General features: G+C 43.2%; 2 protein-coding genes across 2 annotated transcripts in view; both read left to right on the top strand.

Moving 5' to 3' along the window:
• The window catches only part of LOC116036707 (G patch domain-containing protein 1-like), a 37,438-nt gene extending 28,479 nt beyond the window's left edge, over positions 1 to 8,959 (top strand). The window contains exons 17-20 of the mRNA XM_031280280.2: positions 5,379 to 5,471; positions 7,283 to 7,398; positions 8,113 to 8,267; positions 8,838 to 8,959. Of these exons, the coding sequence (XP_031136140.2) occupies positions 5,379 to 5,471; positions 7,283 to 7,398; positions 8,113 to 8,267; positions 8,838 to 8,871 (398 nt within the window). The 3' untranslated portion in view covers positions 8,872 to 8,959. The remainder of the gene's footprint in view (positions 1 to 5,378; positions 5,472 to 7,282; positions 7,399 to 8,112; positions 8,268 to 8,837) is intronic.
• A 1,514-nt stretch (positions 8,960 to 10,473) lies between these two features.
• The window catches only part of LOC118494778 (WD repeat-containing protein 88-like), an 8,350-nt gene continuing 6,323 nt past the window's right edge, over positions 10,474 to 12,500 (top strand). Inside the window, exons 1-2 of the mRNA XM_035999892.1 lie at positions 10,474 to 10,722; positions 11,894 to 12,004. Coding sequence (XP_035855785.1) covers positions 10,603 to 10,722; positions 11,894 to 12,004 — 231 coding nt within the window. The 5' untranslated portion in view covers positions 10,474 to 10,602. The remainder of the gene's footprint in view (positions 10,723 to 11,893; positions 12,005 to 12,500) is intronic.

The following is a 12,500-nucleotide window of genomic DNA, read 5'->3' as shown; positions in this document are numbered from 1 at the left end:
AAAGCTAGCGTTAGCTCGTTAATAACAGGAGTAAAGCTAGCGTTAGCTCGTTAATAACAGTATTAAAGCTAGCGTTAGCTCGTTAATAACAGGAGTAAAGCTAGCGTTAGCTCGTTAATAACAGTAGTAAAGCTAGCGTTAGCTCGTTAATAACAGTAGTAAAGCTAGCGTTAGCTCGTTAATAACAGGAGTAAAGCTAGCGTTAGCTCGTTAATAACAGGAGTAAAGCTAGCGTTAGCTCGTTAATAACAGTAGTAAAGCTAGCGTTAGCTCGTTAATAACAGGAGTAAAGCTAGCGTTAGCTCGTTAATAACAGTAGTAAAGCTAGCGTTAGCTCGTTAATAACAGGAGTAAAGCTAGCGTTAGCTCGTTAATAACAGTAGTAAAGCTAGCGTTAGCTCGTTAATAACAGTAGTAAAGCTAGCGTTAGCTCGTTAATAACAGGAGTAAAGCTAGCGTTAGCTCGTTAATAACAGTAGTAAAGCTAGCGTTAGCTCGTTAATAACAGGAGTAAAGCTAGCGTTAGCTCGTTAATAACAGGAGTAAAGCTAGCGTTAGCTCGTTAATAACAGTAGTAAAGCTAGCGTTAGCTCGTTAATAACAGGAGTAAAGCTAGCGTTAGCTCGTTAATAACAGTAGTAAAGCTAGCGTTAGCTCGTTAATAACAGGAGTAAAGCTAGCGTTAGCTCGTTAATAACAGTAGTAAAGCTAGCGTTAGCTCGTTAATAACAGAAGTAAAGCTAGCGTTAGCTCGTTAATAACAGTAGTAAAGCTAGCGTTAGCTCGTTAATAACAGGAGTAAAGCTAGCGTTAGCTCGTTAATAACAGTAGTAAAGCTAGCGTTAGCTCGTTAATAACAGGAGTAAAGCTAGCGTTAGCTCGTTAATAACAGGAGTAAAGCTAGCGTTAGCTCGTTAATAACAGGAGTAAAGCTAGCGTTAGCTCGTTAATAACAGGAGTAAAGCTAGCGTTAGCTCGTTAATAACAGGAGTAAAGCTAGCGTTAGCTCGTTAATAACAGGAGTAAAGCTAGCGTTAGCTCGTTAATAACAGGAGTAAAGCTAGCGTTAGCTCGTTAATAACAGGAGTAAAGCTAGCGTTAGCTCGTTAATAACAGGAGTAAAGCTAGCGTTAGCTCGTTAATAACAGTAGTAAAGCTAGCGTTAGCTCGTTAATAACAGTAGTAAAGCTAGCGTTAGCTCGTTAATAACAGTAGTAAAGCTAGCGTTAGCTCGTTAATAACAGTAGTAAAGCTAGCGTTAGCTCGTTAATAACAGTAGTAAAGCTAGCGTTAGCTCGTTAATAACAGTAGTAAAGCTAGCGTTAGCTCGTTAATAACAGGAGTAAAGCTAGCGTTAGCTCGTTAATAACAGTAGTAAAGCTAGCGTTAGCTCGTTAATAACAGGAGTAAAGCTAGCGTTAGCTCGTTAATAACAGGAGTAAAGCTAGCGTTAGCTCGTTAATAACAGTAGTAAAGCTAGCGTTAGCTCGTTAATAACAGTAGTAAAGCTAGCGTTAGCTCGTTAATAACAGAAGTAAAGCTAGCGTTAGCTCGTTAATAACAGAAGTAAAGCTAGCGTTAGCTCGTTAATAACAGAAGTAAAGCTAGCGTTAGCTCGTTAATAACAGAAGTAAAGCTAGCGTTAGCTCGTTAATAACAGAAGTAAAGCTAGCGTTAGCTCGTTAATAACAGAAGTAAAGCTAGCGTTAGCTCGTTAATAACAGAAGTAAAGCTAGCGTTAGCTCGTTAATAACAGTAGTAAAGCAGACTAAAGACACGTTTTTATTCACTCGCCTTTTTTGGCCCATTAATTTTTCAATCTATTGTCATGTATATATTCTGAGCTTTGTCCCATATCAGTTATTGTTGACAAATATATTTGTGTGTGTTGTACTTTTTAATTTCATTTTAAAGTTCTTTTATAGCACTTGGTCATCTTAAGCTGTGTTTAAATGTGGTGAACAAATGAACTTAACTCACACTTACTACAATGATGGTAATAATTTAATGAATAAGCTTCAAGGGAACGTGTGTGTGTGTGTGTGTGTGTGTGTGTGTGTGTGTGTGTGTGTGTGTGTGTGTGTGTGTGTGTGTCTGTATCTGCTTTTTGGGTTACTTACCTTTACACAACTATTAACTAAAACAACATGTATGTAAGTATGTATTGAGTTGATGTAAATTAAATGTTTTTTTGTTTTTTGTTTTTTTATCCGATTCATCGATTAATCGAAAAAATAATCGACAGATTAATCGATTATTAAAATAATCGTTAGTTGCAGCCCTAATGTGCATTATGTCCATTAAAGCGTAACTCTCGCCAAAATGTAACCTAGGGTCTTTTTGTGAATGTACCTGAGTCAAACTTTCGTTTAAACGCATATTTAGGCCGGAATCGCCACTTTTAAGATTTACCGTATTTTCTGATGTTGATTGTTTATTTTTCTCAAAATATCACAACTCCAAATCTCAGAGAGCAAAGATGAGATATATTTTGAATGTGCACAAAGTTCTGAACATGAGCAGAAATCTTGCTCAAACACATGTTTTATTAATTCATTAAAATGAATTCATGTATCATTGAGGTGAATAATTGTCATGTGAACATTTAAGGAGGTTACTTCCCCAACAAAATACACAAAAGAGGAGGGAGGAGTAAATGATGCTAGGCTACATGTGTGCTGACTCAGATATAATTAGAAAAGTTGATCTACAGGAGAATAAATAGATGAAAGAAATACAGAAAGCCTGAGAGCATTACTGCAATATACCCCATTATGTTTCTATATTTTGAATGGTCCCCTATGTTTCCCTTTACATATTTCCAGCATAAATTGATTCAGAAAAAGGTAGAAATAGGTGCATTAAAATTCACCTGAATGGACCCCCAGACTCCCCCCATCATTAGTCACCGCCTTTGGGTTGCCAGACCAGTTATGATTGGGCCAAATGTTGGTGCCATCTATCTGACATCTACAAACTGGAAGCTAAAATGAACATACACCGGCTATTACAGTTTTTCTCAATTGTTTACACACAAATACTGGTACTTGAGACACAATAGAGGGTTTTCACCGACGTCACGTTCTGGGCGGTAGCCTGGATGCGCGGCCATATTGGAGGCACTCGGTGTAAACAACTGAATGGAGTAATGGAGTATTGTGCACTTTGAAGTAGGGACGTCCAGATCCGATCACGTGATCGGAAATCGGGCCCGATCACGTGGTTTCAGACTCGATCGGAATCGGACGTTACCTCCCGATCAGGACTGGAATATATATGTATATATATATTCTCATTATTTTAACACATCTATAGTTATGCGGTGGCCCAGAGTTAGACCCTTTTGACTCCACACAGAAACAGCAACGCGTGCGGCATGACATCACTTTGTTGCAGAGACGCTATTGGTTAAATGCCGGCAAAGTAGAACACGGAAGCAGCTTGAAGAGGAAAGCGTGAGTGTGTCTGCGGTCTGGAGGTATTATAAAGTTGAATTATTATAGAAGTATCGGACTCGGTATCGGTAGATACTCAAAATCAAATGACTCGGACTCGGACTCGAGGGCAAAAAAACCTGATCGGTACATCCCTACTTTGGATACTTTAATACTTTATGTCTAAACAACAGAAAAGCTCATCAAAACGCGTCCAAGATGCAAAGGCATATAGGGAAGGACTTGGACCACAAGAAAGACGCGATATTTTGAGAGCGAGGAGTAAATGATGCTAGGCTACATGTGTGGTGACTCAGATATAATTAGAAAAGTCGATACACATTACTGCAATATATTCCATTATGTTTTTATATTTTGAATTGTCCCCTATGTTTCCCTTGACATAAAGATATTTCCAGCATAAATTGATTCAGAAAAAGGTAGAAATAGGTGCATTAAATTCACCTGAATGCAGGAAATTGAGTTTGTAATGCAAAAAGAAATGTTAGCGTTAAAAACGCTAAAAATTTGCCAGGCCAGTTATGATTAGGCCAAATGTTGGTGCCATCTAATTAACATCCCCCCGCCCGTACAACATGATGGCAGGAAAGACAGAAGCCTTAAACGTTCATTATACTCGCCACTCTCGACAGTATGAAGTATGAGCGCCGTAACTATTTATACTCGTGCGTGGTGGTCGCGACAGACTTTGCTATTTCTACGGACTAGAAGGAGAAGAGCTCATCTTAACCCGGTAAGTTTACCAGAGAGACCTGCAGAGAGTCCTGGCGTCCGGTACCAGCCAGAATTAGGGTTGGGTATGGTTTGGTTTTTCCCGATACCGGTGTTAAAGCGGTACTTTTAAAACGGTGCCGGTGCCTAAACGGTGCCTGAACCGCTACTTTTTAAGAAAGTTAAAGAAAAAGAAGGGTACTAAACAACAGTCGGCGACATTTAAGAACAACTTGTTTATTACTACGACCATATGGTCAAAATTAAATGATTTAATAGTAATGTAATAACTATAACTTATAATAAACAATCACTTATTTCACCAGTAAATTGCTGTTGAATGACAAAAACAACCACCAGATGGGAAAAGGGTATTTTACAATAACTTTGAATGCACCGCGAGGCTGTAGGTTACCAGTTTCAGTGAATGCACCGTCTGTGTTTTTCCGACGTCGGCATCTGCTGCTGCAGAGCAGACTGTTGAAATACAGTCACACTTTACACTGTTTAACGTTAGCTGTCAGCATTTAACCTGTTTAATCCAGCTGCTAGCTAAAGCTAGGCTAACGTTACCTGCTGTTGAGTGGAGTGGAAAGTCAGGCACCCAAATTTCCGTTCTTATCCGGTCTCGTTACTACCGTTTAGGTTGGAACCGGTGCCCTATTGGCACCGCGTTTCGGTACCCAACCCTAGTCAGAATGCAGTTGCTGTTTGTGCACTTGCTCGGAAAGCTCGCCCTCGAACTCGTCCATGCTTCCTGTTTCCGCTTTGTCATGCAGCGCTGGAAAAAAAAAATACAGTGGTGCACGACCTCTGGTCGCTGTTCTGGTCGAGAAATGTAAATGTGGTGTTTTTGTCACTTTCTGATGTTTTTGTCACTTTTTCAGACAATTTTGACGCTTTTTTTCGGCCTTTTTCAACTTTTTTGGTGCTTTTCTCAACGTATTTGTCGCTGGATGAGGAACTTTTTGGGGCTTTATGTAAGTGAGAAGACTACAGTACATGAGACACGCAATAATACAGTCAAAATATTTGACTTTTTCCTCTTAAATAAAAGCATGGGAATAAACTCTACGTGTCTGGCCCTTGATGGGATTCTCATTTTCCACTGTGGCCTTCTGGGAAACTGAGTTTGACCCCCCTGGTCTAAATGGAAAGCTGAGCAGTGTATATTCTAACGCTGGTGTTTGTCTCTGTGTGTTTCTTTAAAAGCTGTAGTCTTGCCTCAGAACTTCACACAAGAAGCTAAAGAAAACCAAGAGGAGGAGTTTGGTCCCAAGCTGCCGCCTCCGTCAGCTGCTCTCAGTGAGTCCAAACCAAAAACACTCACTCAGCTGCTGCTCTTTCACTCTTAAGCCCCTGACACACCAACCAGACGGCCCAAAAGCCAGCAGACCTGCCAACGTGTGCGCATTCTTCATACTCGGCACGCATTTTGACCCTTAAGTACGCTTGTATGATTCGCTGCTCTCTAGGTACGCATTCTGTTGCATCTTTCATTTCGCCGGTTTCAGTTTCTATGCGATCTATATCTATGACGTTGATTCTGCCGCTGAGCCACAACGTGTAAGTGGAGTGAAAAGCTTTCAGCCAATCAGAGCGCTGCATTTTAACCCTCCGCCCACCTGCCCCTCCTAGCCAAACGCTTCGCACGTTTAATTCAATTCAGTGCCTCAAGCGAGCTAGGCTGGCCGCATAACTGTAGGCTTGTACGCCATGGCTGGACCGCCTCAAAAAAAGGTTCGGAAACCAACTACGGAAACTTGACAGCTATCGGGAGAGACGGCCTTGCCTCCACGTGTCCAGGCTACCTCATCACGCGTTCTGCACCGTGTGCAAGACAGACATCGAAATCAGTCACGAAGGGACGACAGAAACACGAACACAGAAATACTGAGTCGGGGATGGCTGCAGCCTGGAGACCTCCCGTCTCACGCCTCCCGTCTCACGCCTCCCGTCTCATGCCTCCATGCCCGCTAACCTAACCGTGACAGGCAGCACGGTGGCTCAGTGGTTAGCACTTCTGCCTCACAGCAAGAAGGTTCTGGGTTCAGATCCAGGTCGTTCCGGGCCTTTCTGTGTGGAGTTTGCATGTTCTCCCCGTGTTTGCGTGGGTTTCCTCCGGGTGCTCCGGTTTCTTCCCACCATAAAGACATGCATGCTGGGTAATTAGGACTACAGTTGAAAATTAGCCGACTGGCTAACACTGGCGCATTTACAGAAATGTTGATTAATGTGCATTGTCCTAATCAAATAAACTTACAAACTAAACTTAATTTAGAAAATAATTCACGATTTCGTAGGCTATTCTGAACATCTGAGTTTAGCGTTTGACGTGCCCAGGCCCAGGTTGGCAGGTCTGAGCCAGTCGGACTGATCAGGCTCCACCAGGTCCAAAAAGTTCCTCAGAACTCACTGAAGAGACGCCAACTTGAGCGTACGCTCTGCTCGTAATACGTCTCCATAACAGCAGGTGGTGCTAATCTGTATTGTTGCCCAAAAAATGAAAACCGGCAGCTGATTGGATGAACGCGTCATGTGGGTCTGGTTTCTCCAGAAATTCACAGCCAGACTGTCATGGCGACTCGTTCAGAATACGATCTCATATTGGACTAAAATAGTTCACCGAAACGTGTTTCTGAAAACATTTGAAGAGAGAAATAGGCCGTGCAGCTGCTGAATCTGTCTTCATTTCAGATCAACAAAGGTCAGTTTAGAAGATCTTCATCAGATGTTTAGAGGCTCTAGTCACGCTCATCCCGCTCCCCGTTTCCTGGTTAGCTCTCCACCGATCAGATGGGTCATTGAGTCCGAGTGCCCACCCAGCAAGTCAGGTCGGCCATAATGAAGGCTGACGGCTCCTCCGACGGACGCCGGCACGAACACACCGAACAGACTCGAGTCACCGACCTCGCCAGACGGTCAGACAGCCGGTTATCAGCTCGGTGTGTCAAGGCCTTAACAGTGACGTGTTATTTTTTATTTTGAATGTGTTTTAGTTTAAACGTGGAGCTGAAGCTTGTCTGTGTTCACGGTGTAAAAACCCGCGGGTGGAGACGTGTTTTTGAGAGCGTAGAGAGCCGGATGCATTAAACTGGCTGTTGTTCCCCGTTCAGACAGAGGAGGCGCCGTCTCCGTCTGCTCGCCGCGAGACGAGGAGAAACCCAACAAGAGGAGCCGAGAGAGGAAACACAAGAACAAGAAGCAGCACAAACACAAGAAGGACAAGAAGGTAGAAACAGGCAGACTAGAAGGTAGAACCAGGCAGACTAGAAGGTAGAACCAGGCAGACTAGAAGGTAGAAACAGGCAGACTAGAAGGTAGAACTAGGCAGACAAGAAGGTAGAAACAGGCAGACTAGAAGGTAGAAACAGGCAGACTAGAAGGTAGAACCAGGCAGACTAGAAGGTAGAAACAGGCAGACTAGAAGGTAGAAACAGGCAGACTAGAAGGTAGAAACAGGCAGACTAGAAGGTAGAAACAGACAGACTAGAAGGTAGAACCAGGCAGACTAGAAGGTAGAAACAGGCAGACTAGAAGGTAGAAACAGGCAGACAAGAAGGTAGAAACAGGCAGACTAGAAGGTAGAACCAGGCAGACTAGAAGGTAGAAACAGGCAGACTAGAAGGTAGAAACAGACAGACTAGAAGGTAGAAACAGGCAGACTAGAAGGTAGAAACAGGCAGACTAGAAGGTAGAAACAGGCAGACTAGAAGGTAGAAACAGGCAGACTAGAAGGTAGAAATAGGCAGACTAGAAGGTAGAACCAGGCAGACTAGAAGGTAGAAACAGGCAGACTAGAAGGTAGAAACAGGCAGACTAGAAGGTAGAAACAGGCAGACTAGAAGGTAGAACCAGGCAGACTAGAAGGTAGAACCAGGCAGTGAAATGTCTCCTCATTCGTTTGATTCTTCTGGTTTTAACTTCATACTCCTTTTCCCTCCAGAAGAAGAAGAAGAAGAAGCACAAGAACAAAGGAAAGCAGCAGCAGAAGAAGAGTAAGAAGGAGACAGACAGCAGCGGCGAGGACAGCAGCGAGGACAGCGGCGAGGACAGCGGCGAGGACGCTGCACAGGTGTCGACTCAGGAGCTGCTCAAAAGGTGACATGTCTTTTGGGTTGGGCGTTAGCTTGTCGGCTGCGTGGCGTGAGCGTGTCAGCTGTCGGCAGCCGCCACGCCATGATCACGCCATGATCACGCCACGATCACGCCACGATCACGCCACGCAGCCCATGTGTAGGAGGCCTTAGGCCTCTCCAACCATGCTCCTAAAATAACGGAACAAAGACAGAAAACACACAAGTACCGTAAAAGCTAAATCTGAATCTAAGATGAAAATAGTGCTCGTTAAGAAGAAGCTGTAAAATATAATCCATGGTAATGAAGTCTCTCTCTCCCCCTCTCTCTCCTCCTCTCTCTCTCTCTCTCTCTCTCTCTCTCTCTCTCTCTCTCTCTCTCTCTCTCTCTCTCTCTCTCTCTCTCTCCCCCTCCCTCTCCTCCTCTCTCTCTCTCTCTCTCTCTCTCCCCCTCTCCCTCTCCTCCTCTCTCTCTCCCTCTCTCTCTCTTTCTGTCTCTCTCTCTGTCTCTCTCCCTCCCTCTCTCTGTCTCCCTCCCTCTCTCTGTCTCTCTCTGTCTCCCTCCCCCTCTCCCTCTCTCTCTCTCTCCTTCCAGACTGAAAAATGTCCGGTCTCTTGAGTCCTGGTGAAGACAGTGAGCCGTGTCCTCTGTGAGGACGACCGTCAGCAGATACCATGTTGTTCTCATTTGAAATAATAAACGTGTTTATCATTTAACATGGATGTGTGTTTGTTGTTATTTTACCCATTCACTGAATTTGGGAAAATGTAGAAAAGGGGAAAGAAGAAATGCAAAATTAAGCAGTTAAGGAATAGAGGAGGTAGATACTTTTTTTTCGACGTTTATGTCACTTTTGGCGAAGTTTGCGAAGGACAGACGTATCAACAAGGACAAAGCCACCATGAAGGAGAGGAGGATGAAGATTTAATAAGGGACCATGATATGTATATAGTTCTGGAGGATCGTTAAGCAGACAACAAAATGGTAAGAAAAAAAATCGTCTTTAAGAATTTATATTTTAGTTATGAATAAGTCACTCAGAATGTTATAAATAAGTTTTCATGTAGCACCTGTAGCCTCCCTATGGAGTTGTAGACAAACGTGTTCAATATAGTATAATAGTCTCATGTCAGTTATATAGTCTGGCTCTGACTGAGAGCGCTTGGCCTGTTCAGCACCACGGACAGCGACAGCTGTTCAGCACCATCACTGTCCATCAGCTGTCTCTGTCCATCAGCTGTCTCTGTCCATCAGCTGTCTCTCTCCGTCAGCTGTCTCTGTCCGTCAGCTGTCGCTGTCCGTCAGCTGTCTCGCTCCATCAGCTGTCTCTCTCTGTCAGCTGTCTGTCCGTCAGCTGTCTCTGTCCGTCAGCTGTCTCTGTCCGTCAGCTGTCTCTGTCCGTCAGCTGTCTCTCTCCGTCAGCTGTCTCTGTCCGTCAGCTGTCTCTGTCCGTCAGCTGTCTCGCTCCATCAGCTGTCTCTCTCTGTCAGCTGTCTGTCCGTCAGCTGTAGCTGTCCGTCAGCTGTCTCTGTCCATCAGCTGTCTCGCTCCATCAGCTGTCTCTCTCTGTCAGCTGTCTGTCCGTCAGCTGTAGCTGTCCGTCAGCTGTCCGTCAGCTGTCTCTGTCCGTCAGCTGTCCGTCAGCTGTCTCTGTCAATCAGCTGTCTCTGTCCGTCAGCTGTCTCTGTCAATCAGCTGTCCATCAGCTGTCTCTGTCCGTCAGCTGTCTCTGTCCGTCAGCTGTCTCTGTCCGTCAGCTGTCCGTCAGCTGTCTCTGTCCGTCAGCTGTCTCTGTCCGTGGTGCTGAAACATTGTTTCTTTGTTCATCAATACTAACTGTCTTTTCTTTGTGATTTATTTGACATAGAGGCTAACTGGGCTCAACACCTGACACATTATAACATTCATTCATCAGATATTTTAGCGTTTTTTATTTAACGGTTTTAATTTTAAAATGACTTGGTAGCAGAGGGGCCCATGATGAAGCCCCGCCCCCACTGGACTGAGAGTCTAGCTCCGCCCCCACTGGACTGATAGACTAGCTCCGCCCCCACTGGACTGAGAGTCTAGCTCCGCCCCCACTGGACTGAGAGTCTAGCTCCGCCCCTGAGAAATGGGGAAATAAGAAATGTAAAATTAAGCAGTTAAGGATTAGAGGAGGTAGATACTTTTTTTTCGACGTTTATGTCACTTTTGGCGAAGTTTTTCTGACTCATTTTTTTCATCTTACTTCCACAGCTCCTGAAGCCACCATGTCGAGTTGTTGCTATGGTAACGTTAGTAACGGACGCAGAGAGACAGAGAGAGAGAGACTGGCTAACGCACAAACATAATATCACTTTAACTGACAGTTTCTACAATGGCGTCGAAAAACATCGACCCTTTATCAGTTGAGGAGCCTTCAGGAGCTGTTGAAGATGAGGAGGAGACGGAGGAAGAGCACACAGCGGCAGCAGGAGGGTGGAGCCGGGAGACTCAGGTAGAAACTACGGTAACTTACCGGTTAGCTCGGCAGCTAACGTTGGCTAGGATTCTGAACTGACCAACGTCAAACGTTAGTAACAAACGGTAGTGGAGGTTTTTAGGTTATTGACGTCTGTTAGCGTCCACTAAAAGTTCTGTTGTTGCTGCTGACAGACTGAGATTATTATTCTAAGTGTCTGACAACATTATGGGATGGATCCCTACAGAGATAGACCTTTTAGTTAAAGAGTAAGATCCTTTTAGTTTAACATGAAACAGCCCCGACATCACCATCACCAAACTACACCAGACTCCATGTAAATAATCACTACTTTTAGCGTGTATAGAGCCAACATATTTTGACATGTAAATCGGTAAACTATGTGTTTATTTCAACCAAAACTAGAGTTGTGATGGTTGTAACAGTGGAAAGATGAACCACGACGTCTTTTCATAGTTTTATTTCGTTTCTGTCGACTTTGAATGAAGTGTATTTTACGATGCTAAAATTACTGATTATTTACATGGAGTCTGGTGGGTTTAGCGAACGCAATTTCGTGGATGTTTTTATGTTTTAAAATAAGGATCTTATTCTTTAACAGAAAGGTCGACCTCCTTATGAATACTTTCCATAATGTTGTCAGACACCTTTTAGTTTAACATGTTTAAATAATCAGTACATTTAGCGTGTATAGAGCCAGCATCACCAAACCCACCAGACTCCATGTAAATAATCAGCACTTTTAGCGTGTATAGAGCCAGCATATCTCCACATGTAAATGGGTGAATTTAGGGTTTATTTCAACCAAACCAGAGTGGTGATTGTTGGAACAGTGGAAAGATGAACCAAGACGGCTTTTGATAGTTTTATTTAGTTTCTGTCCACTTTGAATGAATTGTGTGTTTTACGATTATAAAAGTACTGATTATTTAAATGAAGTCTGGTTAAGTTATATACTGTACAATACAGCCTTATTGAGATATTAAAGTAAAATATCCGAGTACTTCTTCCACATCTGGACATGACTACCCCACATTTATATTATGAAATTTAATTCAGCTGCACTTCAGCCAACCATAACATTATACAGTTTTACTGTGTAGTGATGCAATAATATAACGGATGATACTTGTTTTTCAGCGTGTTTGTGATGTAACGGTGCTGTGGTGCGTTCACGTGTCCGCAGGTTCCTGGGAAGGTGTTACGGGCTCACAGTGACGCCGTGACGGCCGCGCGACTCTGCTTCAACGACCGCTGCCTCCTCAGCTGCTCCGCCGACCGCACCGCCATCCTCTGGGTAATATACAGTATATACTGTAATCCTCTGGGTAATATCCAGTATATACTGTAATCCTCTGGGTAATATACAGTATATACTGTAATCCTCTGGGTAATATCCAGTATATACTGTAATCCTCTGGGTAATATCCAGTATATACTGTAATCCTCTGGGTAATATACAGTATATACTGTAATACTCTGGGTAATATACAGTATATACTGTAATCCTCTGGGTAATATACAGTATATACTGCCTCCATCCTCTGGGTAATATACAGTATATACTGTCTCCATCCTGTGGGTAATATACATTATATTATATACTGTATATTACATCAGAAAAATTGTAGAAAAAATACGATAAAAGAAAACGTTGAAAAAAGCGACAACAATGTGAAAAAAATGTTGAAATTAAAGCTCAATGTCAAAAGACAAATATCAGCAAAAGGCAAAGTTTGGAAAAAGTGCCAAAAAAATTGATGAAAAAAATCCTCCGTAAAAAGCTACAAAAA

This window comes from Sander lucioperca, chromosome 3 (genome assembly GCF_008315115.2).
Source record: "Sander lucioperca isolate FBNREF2018 chromosome 3, SLUC_FBN_1.2, whole genome shotgun sequence".
NCBI lineage: Eukaryota > Metazoa > Chordata > Actinopteri > Perciformes > Percidae > Sander > Sander lucioperca.
Note: the sequence above shows the minus strand (reverse complement) of the source record. Positions and strands in the feature narration are given on the sequence as shown.